We start from the raw sequence: 19,520 nt of genomic DNA, 5'->3' as shown, positions 1-19,520 counted from the left end.
GGCATTTTAAACTTAGTTGGTAACCTTGATGCTCATAGTAATGATGTTCTTTGTCCCATAACCCAACACAGGGGAAAGTGAATAACCGATCACCTGGGCACAGATTTTAGCTGCTAGGTATACATGTTTTCACTGAACTTTGTTCTTGCTACTAAACGCTTCTAGGTTAGCTCCTAGATTCATCAGGTCTCAGGTGCATCTGAAAAAAGGGGAAAAAATTATGTAAAGCCAAGTTATGTAAACCTGGAAAAACTAATTTATTAAACACCAGGAGCTATTTCAAAACTAAGTGCAGGAGGAATTGTGGAACAGAAAATAGGATTATTTTTTTTCCCCCCACTTCTGTACTACTGTATCTTCCCATTTATTTTTCTCAGTTTGGATACCCCATATGTTTGCTGCTTCTGCATTTCTCATGTTTTCCTCCCTCAGTTCCCCTGCCATACCTCATTTACCTTTTCTGATTCTATGGAGTCAATTTTGCCAGGCAGGCTTTCTCTGCCTACTGCATTTTATGATCATTTGTATGCAGAATGCAATCTATATGAATTAACTGGATCCTAAATATATATCAAATCCAACATGAGTTTTCAGGTTTGCAAAATTACATCCCTGCCTCTGCTGATCCATCTGTGAGTAGGTACCATATGTCAGTTACTTTATAAGGAAGCTTCAGGGGGATCCATTAGAGAGCGTCCGCAGCATAATTAGAAAAAAGAACATTTGTTTCCCCAGCTGCCCTGTTTTCATCCTTCCTCTTCAGATGTTTTGCTGATTTCAATTAAGCTTACCATAGATGCAGAGGCCTGGTGAACCTGGGGAACTAATTGCTTTAAAACTTAATATCTTGCTTGCAAGGTAGATTTTCTTCAGTTGGTTCAGCTGCAATCCCGAATATCCTCCAGGAATGCTGCCATGAAATACTGCCTTGCCATGGGGCAGCTCTGCAGTTCGCAGGTGGGACAGCACTGTCATGTAAGGGTGAGCAGCTGAACCTCAGCAAATGCCAGCTCTGGGGACGTGCCTTTTGGGAAGGACCCTGGCTGGCATGCTGGTGGCTACACTTCCACCTCCAGCCCCACTGGCATCCTCCTGGGTGCTCAATAGAAGCAAATCCCCATCCAGCTCTTGAACTACATTGTGTTGGCAATGTCCCAGGCTGACTGTCCTCCCCAGCCGGGAATGACCCAGAATATCGCAGGACCCAGAGCAGGGCTGCCCAGCGGTTCCTGCTGCCTCTGCCCAGGGGGGTCCCCCCCACAGTGGTCCCTGTTTCCCAGCCCGCTCACAGGGAGGCAGCGGATGCCACGCAGACATCCTGCCAGGGCACGGGGCTCTGTGTTCAGATGAAGCATTAATATTTATCAGCTGGTTTTCCCTCTTCCTCTTGTCCAAGGGGAGAAGCCTGTGCAAAAACCGTTTTATTTCATTAGGGAGTTCTTTTGTTTTGGTCTGTCTTTTAAACCTTGTTTGTAGAGGTCAGTCTCTGTTTACAGTAGAGAAAGCAAGGGCAAAAAATGCATCTGCTTTAGGAACACAAAGGGGTGGGCTTCACAGAGCTCATCTTGCAGCCTTGGCTGGTCTAAAACAAGCTCTGCTGCTGCCTTAGATGAATTTGTCCTTAATATGGTGAGTGCAGTTGTGACGGAGGAGCAGACTTCTTGCCCTGAGGCTTGCCGTGCCCTGCTGGACACCTCAGTGGCAGCTCACCGGGTGTCTAGGAGATCATCCTGAGCCACATTCAGCTCTCCATGGGAAACCCCAGCAGAGCTTGAAAGATGGTCTGGGGGACCAGGTCTATCCACACAAGCTGGAAATAACTAATGGCACGTGTAAACAGACGAGACTGCACTGTGGTGGCAACAGCATGTCTCTGCTCACCGCCCCCCGCCATGGTAGGGACCGCCTAGGGTCTTTCCTGGCAAGGGTGCAGTGGCGTGCAGTGAAGCCTAATTGCAGCTGCGTCATGAGGATGCTGCTGATAGCTGCTCTTGCTTCCTCTGAAGGGCTTAGCCTCCAGCTAAGTTGGAGGTAAAGCAGGTGTTGAGGAGGATGAAGAGAGTTAAGCCTGGTGGAATGGGACAAGTAGTAGGCATACAGGGCAGCTGTGCTGCTCAGCTGGAGCATCCCTCCTGGAGGGACTCAAACCATCAATTTCACCAGTTGTTCTGGCTTCCTCCTGCTTTTCCTGAGGTGAGACAGCAGTATCCCAACAAGCAAAAGCACATTGTAGCCACATTTGTAATTCCTAGTGCTTAAAATTTGCCTGTCTGTCCACAAGCCATTCTCATTAGGAAGCAGTTTACCCTGTTGGGGTGCATTAAAACACCCTCTGCTTTTCCCCACTTCTCTCTTGCATCTGTTTTTCTGACTGGTACAGTTTACACATCCCACCAGCTCTAGCATCTGTGACGTATTTTAGAGAAATTTCAAGTTCAGCATTGCTTTCCCAGGTCAGATCCTTACTTCCCATAGGAAGATGTGCCTTTAGGCATTGCGATCTCTGGAGAGCTTAGCAACGCGATAGATACAGAGTGCCAGGAGTGCCGTGTCTTATTTAGTTGAAGTAGATGGGGTTTAGCTGCCAATATGCAAGTTTTCTTCTTTTTCATTTCTTAGCGTAATTACCGAACTATGGAGCTCCACAAGGAAATAAAGGAGAAACAGTTACTTAACCAAAGGGAGTCAATAGCTACAACTGATTAATAAGCCACGGGTGCTTACTAGCGACCGGATTTTCATGTATTGCCTGCAAGGATGTTAGAAATACTGGTCAAAGGCTTGTTTTATGGGATCTGACTGCTGGAGCAAGGATTTCGAGAGACTTCCCCCAGAAAACACCACACCAGTGTTTGCTAACGAGGCATTGCTGGATTTCTGCTTATTTCCAGAACAGGCACGTTGTGGTTGCTCGCTGCTTGTCCAAGGTTACCAGAGCAGCTCTCACCAGGGGAAGCAGAGCAGGATGCCTCAGTCTCCTGTGCTCTCAATCGAGTTTCCTCATGCAATTTACAGCTGGATTATGTGGAGCCAGTGGAAATAAAATATTTATAAAACCATATTTGACTCATTACCTCATGTTTCAGTTGAGAATTTGTGGACCGAACAGTAAGTCTGACCTTGAAGAGGTTTGTCAATGCCTGGCAAGGCAGTGCTGTTGGCCAGCAATAAGAGCAGTGGGTCATAAGTAGCAGAATTTCATCAGAGTGGTGTGTAAATATAATTAAAACTTCAGCAAGCTCAAATAAACATCAGACTCTGGATGAGTTAGTTCAGCTGGATGTGGCAAGAGCTGGTGTTGCTGTGCAGCATCAGGGATTTGCCTGCTGTTGACCAAAGGGTTAGTGGCCTCGGCATGGGTCAGGCAGCGCAAGGCTCCACACTGGGTTTCTGCCAGCGGGCACCATGTGAGTGAAGGCACATGCTACTGTGTGGAGGCTGAGGCCTCAGCGAGACCCGTGTTTAATGTTAGCCTGGGTTTCATATGCCGTGTCTTCCACTGGGGCGTTCTTAGAAGTGATGCTCAGTGTGGGTGACACTCAGGGCCTCTGCTAAGGACAAGGGTCTGTCAGAAGAAGCACTTTTTTGAAGCCAGGCACGCTGTACAGGCAGCCGTTCTGAGAAAGGAAAGGGCATTTCTTGGGTATGTGATACTTGTGCCCTGATCTTCATGACTTAAGTGAGCTGGGAGCCTCTCCTGGTGGTTCAGAATAACTTCTTTTCATCTCACCCTTTGCATTTCTGTATTCCTCATCCCTGCTGTAGGCCATTGGACGTCCACACATGCCTGCCTACTGGTCTCTGGGATTTCATCTGTCCCGATGGGGTTATGGCAGCATTGATGTTTTAAAGAAAACTGTCGATCGCATGCACTACTATGATATCCCATATGTAAGTATGATTTTTTTCACTGTGTATGCTAGTTTTGCAATCCAAAGGGAGATGAATAAAACTGTAATAGAGGAAAAGCAATTATCCTAGAAAGAGAATTGTAGAATGAAAGATTACTCATAATCTTATGTAGTGGTTTTGCATGTAATATCTTTATAATGCTTAAAAGACCATTTAAAGCGGGCTTTGAACATGAGGTTTAAATGCTGCTCTTGCTGCATAGCAGGCAATTCTGGTGTGGATTTACTGTTATGCAGTAAGAGGTGCTAGCATTTAAAAAATAAATTATGGTACTTCATGTCGCTGCTGAACAGTTGTTAAACTAGGACTTCAACATTTCCTTTTTGTCCATTGCTACCATGTAAGTTTATAGGAGCTGAATTTGACTTGACAATTATTTATTATTATTATAGCCAATCTCTTCGGTTTCATTTCATACATTACCTTTTAGAAATGCAGTTGCATACATTCTGATTTTGTGTATCAAATACTTAAATCATAGAATAGTTTGGGTTGGAAGGAACCTTTAAAAGTCACCTATTCCAACCTCCCTGCAATGAGCAGGGACATCTTCAACTAGATCATGTCGCTCAGAGTCCTGTCCTACCTGACCTTAAATGTTTCCAGGCATGGGGCATCTACCAAGTCACTGGGCAACCTGTTCCTGTGTTTCACCACCCTCATCATGAAAAATTTCTTCCTTATATCTAGTTTGAATCTACCTTCCTTGTTTAAAACCATTACTCCTTGTCCTATCACAACAGGCCCTACTAAAAAGCCTGTCAACAACTCCAACTCTCTCAGCTTTTCCTCATAGGAGAGGTGTTCCACCCCTCTGATCATTTTTGTGGCCCTCCTCTAGAGCTGCTCCAACAGGAGCTCCTGCTCTTGCTCTTTCTTTTGCTGAGGACTCCAGAGCTGGACGAAGTACTCATATAATGTTTACTTTAAAAATGTTTAGGATGTCCAACATCTTGATATTGACTACATGGAACGTCGCCTGGACTTCACCTATGATAAAGTGAATTATGCAGGTCTGCCAGAGTATATCCAACAGCTGAAGAAGGAAGGAATGCATAATGTCGTGATTCTGGTAAATTAACAATGTTGCTAATTATTTCTCCATTTATAAGAACTATTTACAGCATTGTGTTCATAGTAGTATCTAGGTGCTAAGGCATGCATGCTATTGTAGCAGGTTTTCCATTTTTGTCATTTGTTGAGAAGAGCTGAAAAACAATTTTCCCACAAATTTCACATGTAAATGTGTTGCATTTATCAGATTTCTGTGTACCAACACCCTCTCTATACCATAACATTAATTCTCTTTCACTTTTTCACACTCAGTTATAAGAAATTTTGCCTCTGTTCACAGCTGAGTTGAGGTAGGATTGCTTTCATGCTATTCTTTTCCCGAAAATGAACAAATGAGTTTATTATACACCAAAAATAGCTAAATAATGGATAAAAAAAATTATTCGTAATCATTCTGGAATGTTAGAAACTACAATCCACATTGCCTTATACTTACTTTTTATCTAAACTAATGTAAAAGACATTTTTTTGCATGAAAATTTGTTGAAAATGTGTTGAACCTGTAACCAAAATTGATGTATGATCAAAGGAATTAATTTGGGCAGATGAGAAAATGGGAGTTTTCCATCTTCCACCATCAATTTTCCCAACAAAGTTTGCTGTTTCTCTCCAGCAAGTCCCTATACAAGTCCTTGTGCCGAAATTACTCTTTTGTCACAATAGCTAAGTGCAGGCCAGTGGTGGCAAGGGATTTGGAAACCAATTAAATGGAAATTTAAATTAAAAAAATACAGAAATTAAGAAATAAATAAAAGTTCTTGATAAATGTGTGAGACCTTGCTCTTGAGGGTCCCCCATCAGTGCAGTACTAGGGGGGCAGCAGGCCGGGGCAGTCACACTGCCTGGGGAGGACTGGGGTGGGAAGGCTCAGGAGTACCGGGAGCCAGAGCAGTGCCCGCAGGGTGTGAAGCGTTGCTGCTGAGAGGAGAGGCATAGTTTGCTCTTTATAGCCACTAGGACAGGATAAGAAGAAAAGTGCTTTAAATTTCAGCGGAAAAGCTTGAAGGCAGACATTAGGATAAAGCTGCCTGTCTGCAAGCGAGCGGAGCAGGGCGCCTGCTGCCCTGGGGCCAGGGTTCCCTCTCTGGGCTGGTGCTGCAAACATGTCCAACAGATGCATCAGGGATGGCTCAGGCTGAGCTGACCTATAGGGGAAGAAGGAGGACACAATCCCACAGAGTCCCTCTCAGGACTTTTTGCTGTCGTTGTGGTCTTCTATTTTCCAGTCTAAATAGTCAGCACCTTTCTTTTGGGTGCTACTATTCTTACTTACCTCAAACTGCCAGCTTCTCATCCTTCTACTTTCTTTCTTGATAGACTTAATTTGAACAAGTGTATTCTCCCTTAGCCTTTTTTGCTAGGCTAAACAAACTGAAGTATTTTATTCGCTTTTTATCAGGTGAGGTCTTTAGATCTCATTCTAGTAGCTGCCCCCGACGTGTGCCCCAGTTTGAATGCATTTACCTGTGTAGCATGTAACTGGAATTCACAGCACTCCAGGCGATGCCCCCACGGTGTCTGGAGAATGGCAGAAATATTTCCTTCTTGCTGTTAAAAATTGTCTCATAAGACAAAGCCCTGCATCACTTTTACCTACATTATATTGGTGGCTCATACTTGTAAAGAGACTAAATAATCCATCTGAATCATAACGGAGAGGCCACTAATGTTTGGGCCCTAAGATGATACAGTCTTTTTATAACGAGGGCCATGTTCCTCATCTTGTCAAAGGCTTGTGGGAAGAGAGCCTAAATAGCAGAATCCTCAATTGTAGGACAGTTCCCTTTTCACTTGTGGTGTATTAACTGAAGATAACCAAGAGCTACTGCAGTTGCATCATCTAAAAATCACATTATCTTGTCAAATAGATAGATTTAGTCAGAAGTGCCTCCCTTCCTTATGTTTTCCTCCACAATTTGTTTTAAAGTTTAGCGTATGACTTAGGATGGACTAAGCAGCACCACAGGTATCCATATCAGCATTTTCTTTTTAAAATACCACAGGTATCCATATCAGCATTTTCTTTTTAAAATACAGTTATGAGGTTTACTGTTCTTCAGTCTGCTGTGGGTTTTCTGGTAGTTTCGTTAAAAGTACTGGCTCTGTATTTATTATTGGTCTAATCTTCACTTTGTCGTACTATAATTGCATTTGCTTCTATGAATCTCAAACAAAACCCCACAGCCCAAGTGATCAATCACATATTGATAATGGAAATAGCAGCCTATATAGTGAGCACTGTTTGCCAGCAATCTGTCCTCAAAGATACATTCCTGTGATGGTCCCAGTTCTTCTGCAGCTGTAAATCATGAACAGCTCCAGAGTGCAGCTGTGAAAACAGTTTCCATCAGTGAACATCCAAGGCATGGAGTTTAAACAGTAACAGATTACTAAGTCACTCTGATAGGGAACAACTTCAAGACAAAAATAGTCCAAAATTAACTGGATACATCATTGTAAATAACTAACAAAGTGGTAGATGAGCATGTGTGCTGCCAGGACTGAGTGCTTTTTCCAAATATTAGGCAGTTTAGGCTCCCTGTATCCTCAGTACCTCTCTAAGAAGTATCTAATCTCTTAGAGCCATAACATGAAATACCACCTGCCTGTTTATTGGTTTGCCTCAAAAAAGTTTGCAAGACATGTATATATCAGCAAAATGCCATGAGTTCGGGGTAGCTTTTCCCATGCACACTCTTGCCCTTCGGTAAATACATGGTAGTCACCCCTTAATCATCAAAGCTAAGATGCTTCCTGTTGTTTTGCACTTGCTGCTGGGTAAGAAGCTACAGGCAAGCAGTCACGGTTTAGTGGATGAGCTACATTATCTTCTTACTTGTGAGTTTAACTTCAACAACATTTTTGAAGCCCTTTCAGTTTCTCAGATGGCACGTGCTAGAGCAGTGTAAGGAGCTGTTGCTGTATAAATATGGCTGTTAGGCAGATGCAAGGAATATAACAATTCTTAATTCATGAAATGAGCTAATGGGAATTCAGATAGGAATTCCTTCTTTCCTCCTTCCACTAACCTGTAACTAAGGACTGACTTCTACTCTAGTTCTTTAGATAAGCTTGTGAAAAAGCTGATCCAGTTTGTCCTTAATTTTTTCAAAGCTAACAGGAAATATAGGTTGCACTGGTAGTGAAGCTTTTTATTTTCACTTCATTAAAGTTGCTGAAATTTCTGTCAAACTCCAACTGTTAGCATTCTTTAGTGATGTAAGGCATTCCTGTAAGTTGAGTCATGAGCTGGAACAGTATGAAGGGTTTCATTCCCAAGTGATGGCAAAGTCATGCTAACTGCAATCGAGGCAAGTGTAGCCTAGTTTGATACCGAAAGAGCAATTTTCTATTTACATTCCCTTTGAGTACTGACAGTAATGAGTGAGTTCCCCAAGTGTAGCAGATTGTTGCCTCCCTCATGATGACTTCAGGAAATGGGCTCTGATCGCAGTCACTTAGTGTCACGTAAAACCTCCAGTAAACGGACTTAGGGGAGATGGGTTCAGTCCACCTTGTCTCAGACCGCTATGGTCACAAGCAAAACGCAGATCCTGACAGCCAGCAGTGTTAATACTGGTTACCTGCCTGAGGATGGGACCCTGAGCTCTGTTGTGCCACCACTGCTGGGGTGGCTGATTCCATTTCCATCAGGAAGTCCAGTCCCCGTGCTTGCCACTAATGCTGAGAGCCCTCCGTGCCTATGGCCACCTTGGTAGTAGCGTGGTCCCATTACGGGAATCTCTAAATGCAGTCCTTCAGCACTTCTCTCTCCTGATTTCTTTCAGAGGCCACCTCCATTTAAGGGAAATTTTGTCTAAGAGTGTCAGTACTTGGTTATCATTATTACGCTGAAAAATGTGCATGCTTCAGCTGAGTCAGAACAAATGCATTCTTTAGAAACAAAAGAAGTTCTAAAAGTAACAGTGACTACAATGTAAAATAATAAATGTTATTACTGAAGAGGAGCTTTAATAAAAGACCTGGTATACCTTCCATTAAATCACACTAAAAATAGAAACAGCTCAGAATGACATGAGTGACAAATTACTTAAAAGTCAATAGCAACATGGTCATGATTCAAAATAATGTTTGATAGCTTTAACATTTTAAAGTCCAGCTCTATGAGCTGTACAGGCTAAAATTTCCAGACATGAGTTTTTATGGATGTGCATCAAAATCTCTCTTTGGGGCTATAGGTAGAAGTGTGTCAGTCTAGGTAAGTGCTGGGTGACCCTGGGTCTCAGGACAGTCAGTTGGAGTTAAGGATGCTCAGCACCTCCTCTCCAAGAGCTGCTGAAAAGATGAGTTGGGGAAGATTTAAGAGACCTCAACTTCCCCACAAACAACACGTGAATGCATGGGAGGGTTTTGTTCTCTTTAGGATGATAGTAAACCTGCATAATGTATTAGATTTATGCACTGGGATAACCTTTCAGCTGAAAGAAACTAGAAATTTGGATTAGGAGTAGCTAATTAAGATGACTTCTTCCAGCCTTCAAGTCCCTTGAGAGACATCTTTTCCACAATTATAAGATAATTATTGCAGATGGACAGTTTTCTCTTTTCCAAAGCTGAATTATAAAACAAGTTAAAAATGCAATGGACACTTATATTCTTTATGGAGGTGACACTGGGGCTGGATAGTTGAACAGAATTTTGCACTTAAGGTAGGGATTTAGCAGGGGATTTTGTTTGTGAGGCATGGAAGAGTATACTTTCTTCACCAGGGCTGTAGCTATCAGAGGGCTTACGAGTAAATCAGGCAATTAATTCAGGTATTAAAATGAGCTATAAACCATGCCTTTAAAGAAATTTACCATTTGGGGGATCAGATACTTTTTGTTCTTAAGAAGTTTATTAGTTAGACTTCTATCACATTTTAATTAAAGTTCACTTAAATGATTGCACAAGCTATAAGTGAATGGAAGAATTGTTTCAGTGGTGTTTTTCTCCATTGTGTTTCATAACGGGAAGGTTTTGCCTTAAGCAGAACCTGAGGGAATCACACTTTCCAAAAGAAAAGTAAAGATATCCCTTCTTCTAAATGGCTGCTATCTTCCTCTGTTCTGAATAACACAAAGCAGATAGGTGCTCCCAATTAGGGACATCTCACAGAGCTCACTTACCTCCTTTTAGTTCCAGCTGGCTGCTGAGCAGAGTTGAATAGTTTCTCCTCATTCGCTGGCATCTCAAAGTATTCCTAACTTGATGCATTACTGGCATGGTACGCCACCATCTTCCCCAGGAGTGGATTGGGCTCCCTTTGGATGAGTTTGGTGGCTACCAATGGCCATCCTGAGGCAGAGAAGCTGGTTTGTGTTAACACTGCTGACAGCAATGTGAGGTGGTGATCACCCCAAGCACTGAAAGGGGCAGCAGGGACAAGCTATGGGGTGTAAAATGCTGTGGTTTTCACACTGGGGAGAATAGAGACATATAGCCCTGCAGGCATGCGTGAGTTGGGTTACTCCGCACCAGACTGGAGTAAAACACCCTTGTCTGACATTGGATCTGAAGGGCAGGCAAACGAGGTGCTTCTGAGGTTGGATGTGTCCCAACTTCAAGCCCCTTGAGAAGTTTTAGTTATTCCAGCGTTGAGCTGCTGATGCTGGAGCAGCTGGAGTGAGGATTGCCTTGGAGGAAACCCAGAGGTGTCCAAGCATGGGAATGCCCAGCGCTGCAGCCTGCTCTGCCCAGCAGAGACCTCAGCAGGGGGGAAAGTAAAAACTAGTTCTTCTCCAAAGTCATTTGAACATAGAATGACTCATATCACTTTTGCCTTATACAAGAAATACTCATGCCGTATCTTTAATGTCTTTTCCTAAATTATTATGTGCTCTCAACTCTTACTAAATTTTAATGCTGTTTTCTTCCAATATTATTGTAATCTGCATTATGAATATAATCAATTTTTTTCCAAAATATACAAGTAGAAAAGTAGTTGTTACCACTGGGATTTTGATAATGGAAGTGTGATCATCATTTTCAGGACCCTTTCATAACTAAGGATGAAGAACCAGGCACTTACAGGCCTTATGATCTCGGAGAAGAAATGGGAGTCTGGGTGAACAACTCTGATGGCGTAACTCCTGCTGTTGGAAAGGTTGGTTTATTAAATTCTTTCATGCATTTGGTCTAGTGCTGCTTCAAAGTGAGGAAGCAGCTGTGTAACAGAAATGAGAGGATAACCAGGAATTGTACCTGTGAACTCTAGGCCTGGCCGCCTGGAGACTCGGTATTTCCTGACTACACCAACCCCAGGACAGTTGAGTGGTGGACCCAGATGTGCCTGGAGTTTAAGGATGTCCTTGACTATGATGGGATCTGGATTGTAAGTCTCATTATATTTGCCCTCCCTTCTTAAAAAAAAAAAAAAAAAAAAGAAAAAAAAAAAGAGGCTTTTAACATGTATCTTACTCTCTTTATTAAAGGATATGAATGAACCATCCAATTTCTTAAGAGGCCAGTATCCTGGATGTGCTGTTAATGATATCAATAACCCTCCTTATGTTCCTAGTAAGTAAAGGCTCCTTGACAATCTTTTTTTTTTTTTTTTTTTTAAAAAAAAAATCTTGGATAGGCTTAGAAAAAAATCTCAGAATTTTTTTCTTAAAAAAGAATTCCATCCTCTCTTTTACCATCTTTCCCTGCCTGTTCTGTGTGTTCAGTTGCATATTTGTTCAAGACTCCACTAGCTCAGCTTTGGTGAAGTATCAAACATAAGCCACTTTCCTCTTTCACTGGGGCTGCCTTGTGACAGGACTAGAAAAACATCCTTCCCTGCCGTTCTCTGAGCAACTGGTCTGCATCAAAGAAAGTGCAAGATACTGTATACTATAACTCAGCTATGGATTTATGGAAGGAGTAACCCTTCTGCCTCACCATCACCACTGCTGGTCCCAAAGATGGCCAGCCTCTGCCTTTTCCACAAACCATGACAAGGAAGATGGCGTCTCCTTGATGCCTTAATTCAATATCTTTTGTTTCTCTTAGGAAAGAAATTTTCATCATCTTAATAGAAATGGGCTAAAAATATTTTTTTTAAATGCCCAAGCCTATGGGAGACTGATAGGAATGGGAATACCTCTTCCAGTAGCTGCATTAATGACATGCACATTCTTTGAAGCTATGAGTACTTATACTTAGTGCCAGTGGTCCTGGAAATTAATCCAGCCAACATTTCCCCAGGAAAGCCCAGCTTGCCCGAACAATGTTAATATGCAACAGGAAGTTGATACATAAATGAATTATTGACAGTGAAGTATGGGAAATGACCCCTTGTTCCCTTCAGGCTGTTGTACTGTCATGTGAATTCTTCATTTTATTTATTAAATCTCATTTCTTCTCAGTTCAAATGCAAGAGAAACATATACATAACAAAAGCATGACAAAATATTATTAAAAGATTGTAGATTACTGAAACTAGAAGCAGAGCTTTTAATTATGATTTTGGTATTTTCTCTCTTTGCGGGGAAACCGCTGGCTGTAACTCTTGTATACTGGCCCCATGGCTCTTGTCATTGACCAAAGCCAGGAAGTGGTGAGACATTTCCACCTTTGCCTTAAGTTACCGCATTTTTGTCAGCATTCAGAGCTTCAAAAAAAGGTGTGAGACTTTGGGGGAGACGGCCAAAACAACTGAGCTTCCTTTGCCCTCACAAATAAATGACTGAGTGACAGACCCGTAAAGAGGCTTCTGAGCCACAAAGCTGAGTTTTGTGGCAGCTAGTGTTGAAGTCTGAGCCGTTACAGAGGAGTCAGACTTGGAGACCTATATATCTACATGATGAGTAAGGATAATGAGGGATGCTGAAGACAGGTGTGTTTTGAGCCCAGTTTCTCTGGCTTGCTCCTCCTTATGCGCATATGCACCTACTTCTGTTTGTAGCTCACAGTGTCAGAATTGTATCATAGAATGGTTCGGGTTGGAAGAGACCTTAAAGATCATCTTAATCCAACCCCCCTGCCATGGGCAGGGACACCTGCCACTAGACCAGGTTGCTCCAAGCCCCATCCAGCCTGGCCTGGAACACTGCCAGGGATGGGGCAGCCACAGCTGCTCCGAGAAACCAGTGCCAGGGGCTCACCACCCTCATAGTGTAGAATTTCTTCCTAATTATCAATCTAAATCTACCCTCTTCCAGTTTAAAGCTATTCCCTTTTTCCTATCACTACATTCCCTTGTAATTCTCCAGCTTTCTTGTAGGCCCTCTTTAGGTACTGGAAGGCTGCTATAAAGTATCTCTGGAGACCAGTGTTGGTCTTTCTTCTGCAGATGGGAGCCTAAGGCATGTTTTCCAAGGTGTAGAAGATCTGCTTTCAACCAGTGTTTAAGGCCTATCTTTTACATTCCACTTTATGCCAACACTGAGCACGCCCTTGGCTGTCCAAGCCCTTGACTGGTGCAGGTGTGAGGTGTGACTTAAGCTGCTTAGTCCAACAGGACATTAGGACCTTCCTGGGATTGGCAGGGGTTTGGGAGCTTACTGTTGTCCTTTAGGTGACTGAATCGATGCAAGCCCCAGTCACCGTGCCTCAGTCTTTTTGACCATGTAGCCTCCAGACTCCTGAACTACATTATAACCATGATTACAGGTAACCATGGCTTGAACTTCCACAACCAGATGTCCTTCAAGTCATTTTTCCGTAAGACACTTTATACTGAAGATTAATATGCAATTGTAAAATAATTGGTATTACTGAGGCAGAATGTGAAATACTCAGAATAAGAATGAAGCACGAAAATACTACTCGTGGCAGCATTTTCTTTCATGTCCCAACTTAACTTTATGGGGCTAAGAATTAATTGCCACTGGGACATTAAGTGTGACTTTCCTCAGAACCTTAGTGCCTTCAAAGCCGTATCAGTCGCAGTTACTTGAAAATTGCCTATAAATTACATTATTTCTGACGCAGATCAGTCACACTGGAGCCTTTGTGTCTGAAGATTTGAACACCAGGATACCAGCTGTGGTAGCACAGCAGAGCAGAGAGGCTAATGGGGTTTCAGGTACAGAGAAATGCACTTTGTAGTAATGAACTGCAGACACAAAGTGCAATTAGGCAGTGAGATTGCTTGCTCATGGAGGAATATTTACAATAACACGTGCACCTAATTAAGAATGCAGAAGAAGAACATCTGAGAAGCTACCTTCTTTCTTTTTTTGAGAAGATTTTATAACATTTTCAACTCCATCTCTAAAATTAAATACATTGTATAAACCAAACATCTGACCTGACCAATTCCTGCTGAATTTCACATGACATTTTCATGGAGGCTACCTGCAGAGGATGAGAATCACATTTTCTGCATCAAATGGGCTTTGCCAGCATCTCCTTAACATGAGATCAAAAAACCAGGCAGCACCTGTGCAGCCAGTTTGTGCCTCATGTTTCCCCTTGGCTCAGCTAAACCAGCGCTGCACCAGCAATATCAGGGCTACCCCTGACTGTTACTGAAGGCAAAAAGCTGCTGCTGCCTCCACTGCCTGTGACCTGCAGATAGAGAGAGTTACGAGATAACCCATCCGCGTGTGGGTATACCCCTTATAATCTGTCCTTGCTCTCTTCTTGCAGCCTATCGGGCCACAGCAGGTGGCACCCTGTGGACTGCTGCACCTCACGCTTTTTCCTCCCCTGCACACCTCCGACACTCATCACGCACATTGCTGCTTGGTGCCATGCCATCAGCCCTGCTGTCTTCTAGTCCTAGATGGCTCAGGGGAAAACAGGGGCCAGAGCTGAGCTTAGGTGTGAATTTTACCATGACAGGGCAGAATCGTGTTGCCTATCTACATCTGCAGCTGAGTGATATGCAAACTGAGGTCTTGTGATTTCATACAACCATACAAGTTCCTCGGGCATCTGAATTTCTGGGTTTGTTCTTTTTTTTTCTTTCTTTTTTTCCCCAATGCTTTTGCTCTTAAGCAGAATTTGTCACTATGTACAAGGATATGTAGGTGTATCCTTAATTCAGCAATGTAGAGATTTTCTTTCGGGCTATTACTTACTCGATACCTTATACCTGTACAGATGTTTTGAATTATTTGACATATAAATTGGAATTAATGAGCAGTGTTTACTCTGTCCTCTAACTCTCCTGAGGACACTTGTGGTTGTCTGCCAGCAGATATTCATGGCTACATGCCAATCTCTAATCAGGGAAAGGTCCGGCACTGCTTCAGCTTTTCCTTCTCCCAAATCCTTTGGTGTTTTTACCCCTAAATGTGTAGAAATATGAAGAGATTTGAATTGTGATGTATATAATTTTACAGTGTTTTTTGTCATCCTCAGGCATTTCTGATCGTTCCCTGGCACAAAAGACATTGTGTCCCGACTCCAAGACTTACCTAGGAGAGCATTATAACACACACTCTCTCTTTGGCTGGTCACAGACAGCACCAACTTTCCAGTAAGTTTTCTAAGTATTTTTAAGCAGATTTTTAAGCAAGTGGTTGAAGTACATTTTTAAAGCCATTGATGTTACCTGGGAAATCTGTAATAGCATCTAATAAGAAACAGCCCCGTGCTTCGTTTTACTCCTTGTCATCTAGTAAGAAGCTTTCAGAAAAGAGAATCTTGGAAGAAGAAACAGAATCTTTTCTGATTCTACTTTTCTTAGTTAAAATCAGGATCTGCTCGTAGGGCCTAACCCTTCAGCTGCTGCTTTTGTATACCTAGAGCAAGACGTTCCTATCCTCCGATGGAGGTGCTCATGTGCAGCTGCTGCAGAAGCAGCCGCGTGTGGCATCAGGGGAATTTTCCCACCCCTTTGCTACTGTGGCCCAAGCAGTAGAGTTTCCATCACTGCTGGTGAAGGACAACTGCGCAGCTCCCCTGGCTGCTTCTGGAGCTGCCTGTGGTTCTTGGCAGGCAGCGTCTTGCATTTTGGCTTGGGGCTCAGTCGGTGCAAGAGGGCAGAGCTGCATTGCAGTACAGTTGCTGTGGGCTACTGTAAAACTCATTTTGCAGCTGGGAAGCGCTTAAACTAGCTGATGCAGGCAGACTGTTGCTGTGAAGCTGGAGTGACAGTGGAAAGCTAGCTGTGGGATTAAATCAAATGGGCAAATTATGCCTTTTCCAGCAGAGACTGAGCTAAAAAACAGACGAAGTTTAATACCGTGATGTAAGTGCCAAAGCAGGGGTCCTTGTGCTGGCTTATTTCAGTATTTAGCACTCTGTTTTCAGCAGTTGTATTGTGATAGCATCCAGAGGACATGGCTAAGTGAGCCTACTTACGGTGTTGATGCACTTGTATTTTATACGCCAAGCCTGGGGGAGGGGAAGCCCTGGGTAAAAGCCAGCAGCGGTTTGCCAGCTTTTGTGGGCCTGGCTGAAGACCAGTCCAGCTTTCAAGAAAAGCAGAAAGCCCTCGAACCCTAGACCTCGCTGGCCACCCAGCCCAGCTAGGACGCATGGGACTTAGCATGGATTTTGGACTCCTACACCCCAATCTCAGCAAAGATCTTCCCATCGCTCGTCTCTCCACCAGGATTTGTCCTCTGCACACTGGGGTCCTCATAACCACACATTGTCTTGGTAACACTGTTCGAATAGAGACTTCGGAATTGTTTATCTACTTGAGCTGTCTTTTTAGTTTTATTCAGGCTCTGTGCCAGCCAAGGCAATTGCCTGAGAGAGACCCTATGAATTTAGCAGGAAGAGCTCTGTGTGCTGGCACATCTGCCTCAGCCCCTTCAGCCGCACGCTGTCCTGACTGCATTAATTCGGACCAATGCCGTTGGGACGGTGACTGCTGCATGGCTCCTTGCAGCCCCCCCCAAGGCTGGGAAAACCTGCCCCATTCCTGCAGCACTTGCTTCCAGGGCTCCTTCCAAAAGAAAAGCATGTTTTGCTCCACAAAATGTAGGGTCCTTCAAGGCTGGAACACCACCAAAAGCAAAGGCCAGATTCACTGCATAGCTGGGAAACTTTGGTGAAGGATTTTTCATACATATTCTTTTGGATTTCTCAAACATATTTCTTTTCAAGGCCGGTTGTATACCATTTCTGCATTGGCTTTTCACAAACAATATACTAAATCAAATTACTGACAGGAATATTTAGTAACCAGCATCAATTGCAGGATATTGGCTGAAAACGAATGACAAGTTCATAATCATATAAAAAACAATTCTAAGAATTATTCTAATGCAGCCAGAGAATAGGAAATGTGTCATCTGACCCATGTCAAATGGCTTGAATTTGGATACATGAGCTAGCAACAATCAGCTTGTGCGTAGCATAACACCAAGAGTTATTTGCACATGATATTCTGTAAATAATTTCAATCAACAAATACATTTGACAGTGTTAGGACCTGTTCAGCAGTGCTTCACAACAGACCAAAATTTATTCAATAAATTACTTGTTGCAAATTGTTTACGCAGCTCTGGGTCATAGTTGAGTTGACCCAATGTTGCCCTCATTAGCACCTGCATCTGCAAATGGAGCCAAAGACTTGTGCTGCCCAGCTAGAGGAGAGGACTCATGACATCCATGAAAGGGCTCCAAAATGTCATTTATACAAAGTGCATGGAGTCTTGTGTGGCTATGGGGTCCAGCAGTGCACCTACAACCCAGAACCAGCAGGTCCTGCATGGTTCAAGAATCGCACCTCTTGCTGCATATGGCCCATATGGTTAGTGTGTCTAGGCTTGCACGAAAGCTGTTGGGTTTTTTGCTGCAGAAACAAACGCTGAAGCACTTTGAAGGCTCTGTGCCATTACAGAACCAATACTGAATATTGGCCATTATGAATACAGGTCAAAGAGCTCTTCATCAAATTCATTAAGGAAATGGGGGTGGATGGCGAACAACATGATTAATATCTCACGCTAGAGAATATTGCCCAGAGAATTTATGTTGTGTTGCCTAAATCATATAAAATCAGAGATGTGTTGCCTAAATCATATAAAATCAGAGATGAATTTAAGTTCCTGCAATATATAATATTGCAATATCCTATGTTGAGGAATTTTGTAATGGATTTGATAATAAGGCATGTTGCACTTCCTTGATTTTCTGGTGATGGAGCAAAATTATTTCAAGAGGCAAGGAAAAATTCATTACACCACTAATTCTGTAGTGAAACCTCATATATCAAACAACGACAGGAAAACAGAGGAAATATTACATGGATGGAGTGACGTTTTGAATTATTACATTTCTGCTTTCTATATTGATTTTTTCTTAAAATGTTCAGGTATGGTTTGGATATATATATTTTTTTTACTCTTAATTCAGTTCCAGGATATTAGAACCTTATTTGCCAATACAAATCTCTAAATAAATCCTATATTGAAAAAAATACATATTATACTAGGTTTTAGGAACCTGTAGGGCACTAACTAGAATGTACTAACACAGAAAGGAAATTATGTTTCAACTTTTCAGTTTGAGACATGGCTGAGAATAAATTAAACACAAATTATTTTTTAGGAAAACTAAAAATACCTGAAACAAATTGTTTTGTGGATCAGATATATTTTAATCTTTTGGTCACTGAGTAAACCTTCCCATTATTTGCAGTTTTGCGTGCACATTTTCATGTGACTCAGGATGACAACAATACACCCTGTACGGGGTCTGGCTGAGCCCCGCAGCAGCCCCCGCAGCGCTGTGCTTGCGTTGGTAGCGAGAAAGGCGGTGCCAACACACCAGGGTTTGGCTGCTGCTGAGCAGGGCTCGCCCAGCACCAAGGCTGCCTCTCCACCATCCCACCCCTACCAGCAGGCTGGGGGTGGGCAAGATCTCGGGAGGGGTCAGAGCTGGGACAGCTGACCCAGTGGCCAGAGGGATATTCCATACCGTATGACGTCTGCTCAGATATGAAAGCTAAGAGAAAGGAGGAGGAAGGGGGCACATTTGTTATTTATGATGTTTGTGTTCCGGAGCAACCAGTATGTGTACTGAAGCCCTGCTTCCCGGGAAGTGGCCGAACGTCGCCTGCGGGTGGGAAGTAGAGAATAACAGCTTTTGTTTTCTTTTGCTTCCATGTGTGTGACTTTTGCTTTTGCTTCATTAAACCGCCTTTATCTTGACCCACAAGGTTTTTTTCATCTTAGTTTCTCCCCCTGCCACGTTCTGCAGAAGGGAGTGATAGAGCAGCTTGGTGGGCACCTGGCGTCCAGCCTTGGACAACCCACCACACCCCCCTTTGGATAAAATTGTGCCTGAAAGCTCGTGTTGATCATGTGACCCCTTCAGTTACCATTCTTATTTTCAATGTTGTTGTTGCATTTCTTCACAGTGTTGCCCAGCAGGCAACTGGAAAACGAGCATTCGTCTTGAGTCGGTCTACATTTGTTGGCAGCGGGAAGTATGGAGGTCACTGGCTGGGTGACAACTTCTCTCGGTGGAAGGACATGCACCAGTCAGTCATTGGAATCCTGGAATTCAACCTCTTTGGCATTCCCTTCGTAAGTCCGGTGCCCTTCAGGGAGCTGCTCTCTCATACACAATATCACTTTAAATTAACTCAAATGTTTTCTGAAATAAGCTGCTTGAGATGGCCAGCAGTAACGGCCTCC

At 43.1% G+C, this 19,520-nt stretch overlaps 1 protein-coding gene across 3 annotated transcripts in view; it reads left to right on the top strand.

Moving 5' to 3' along the window:
• Positions 1–19,520, top strand: part of LOC102052911 (sucrase-isomaltase, intestinal-like) — a 58,738-nt gene that overhangs the window by 18,363 nt on the left and 20,855 nt on the right. For all 3 annotated transcript variants that reach the window (XM_055712668.1, XM_055712669.1, XM_055712670.1), the window contains exons 7-13: positions 3,766–3,891; positions 4,853–4,984; positions 10,979–11,092; positions 11,204–11,320; positions 11,421–11,505; positions 15,283–15,400; positions 19,241–19,409. In XM_055712668.1, the coding sequence (XP_055568643.1) occupies positions 3,766–3,891; positions 4,853–4,984; positions 10,979–11,092; positions 11,204–11,320; positions 11,421–11,505; positions 15,283–15,400; positions 19,241–19,409 (861 nt within the window). The remainder of the gene's footprint in view (positions 1–3,765; positions 3,892–4,852; positions 4,985–10,978; positions 11,093–11,203; positions 11,321–11,420; positions 11,506–15,282; positions 15,401–19,240; positions 19,410–19,520) is intronic.

Source organism: Falco cherrug, chromosome 5 (genome assembly GCF_023634085.1).
Source record: "Falco cherrug isolate bFalChe1 chromosome 5, bFalChe1.pri, whole genome shotgun sequence".
In the NCBI taxonomy this organism is placed as follows: domain Eukaryota; kingdom Metazoa; phylum Chordata; class Aves; order Falconiformes; family Falconidae; genus Falco; species Falco cherrug.
The sequence above is the reverse complement of the archived record's forward strand: the minus strand, read 5'-3'. Positions and strand labels throughout refer to the sequence as shown.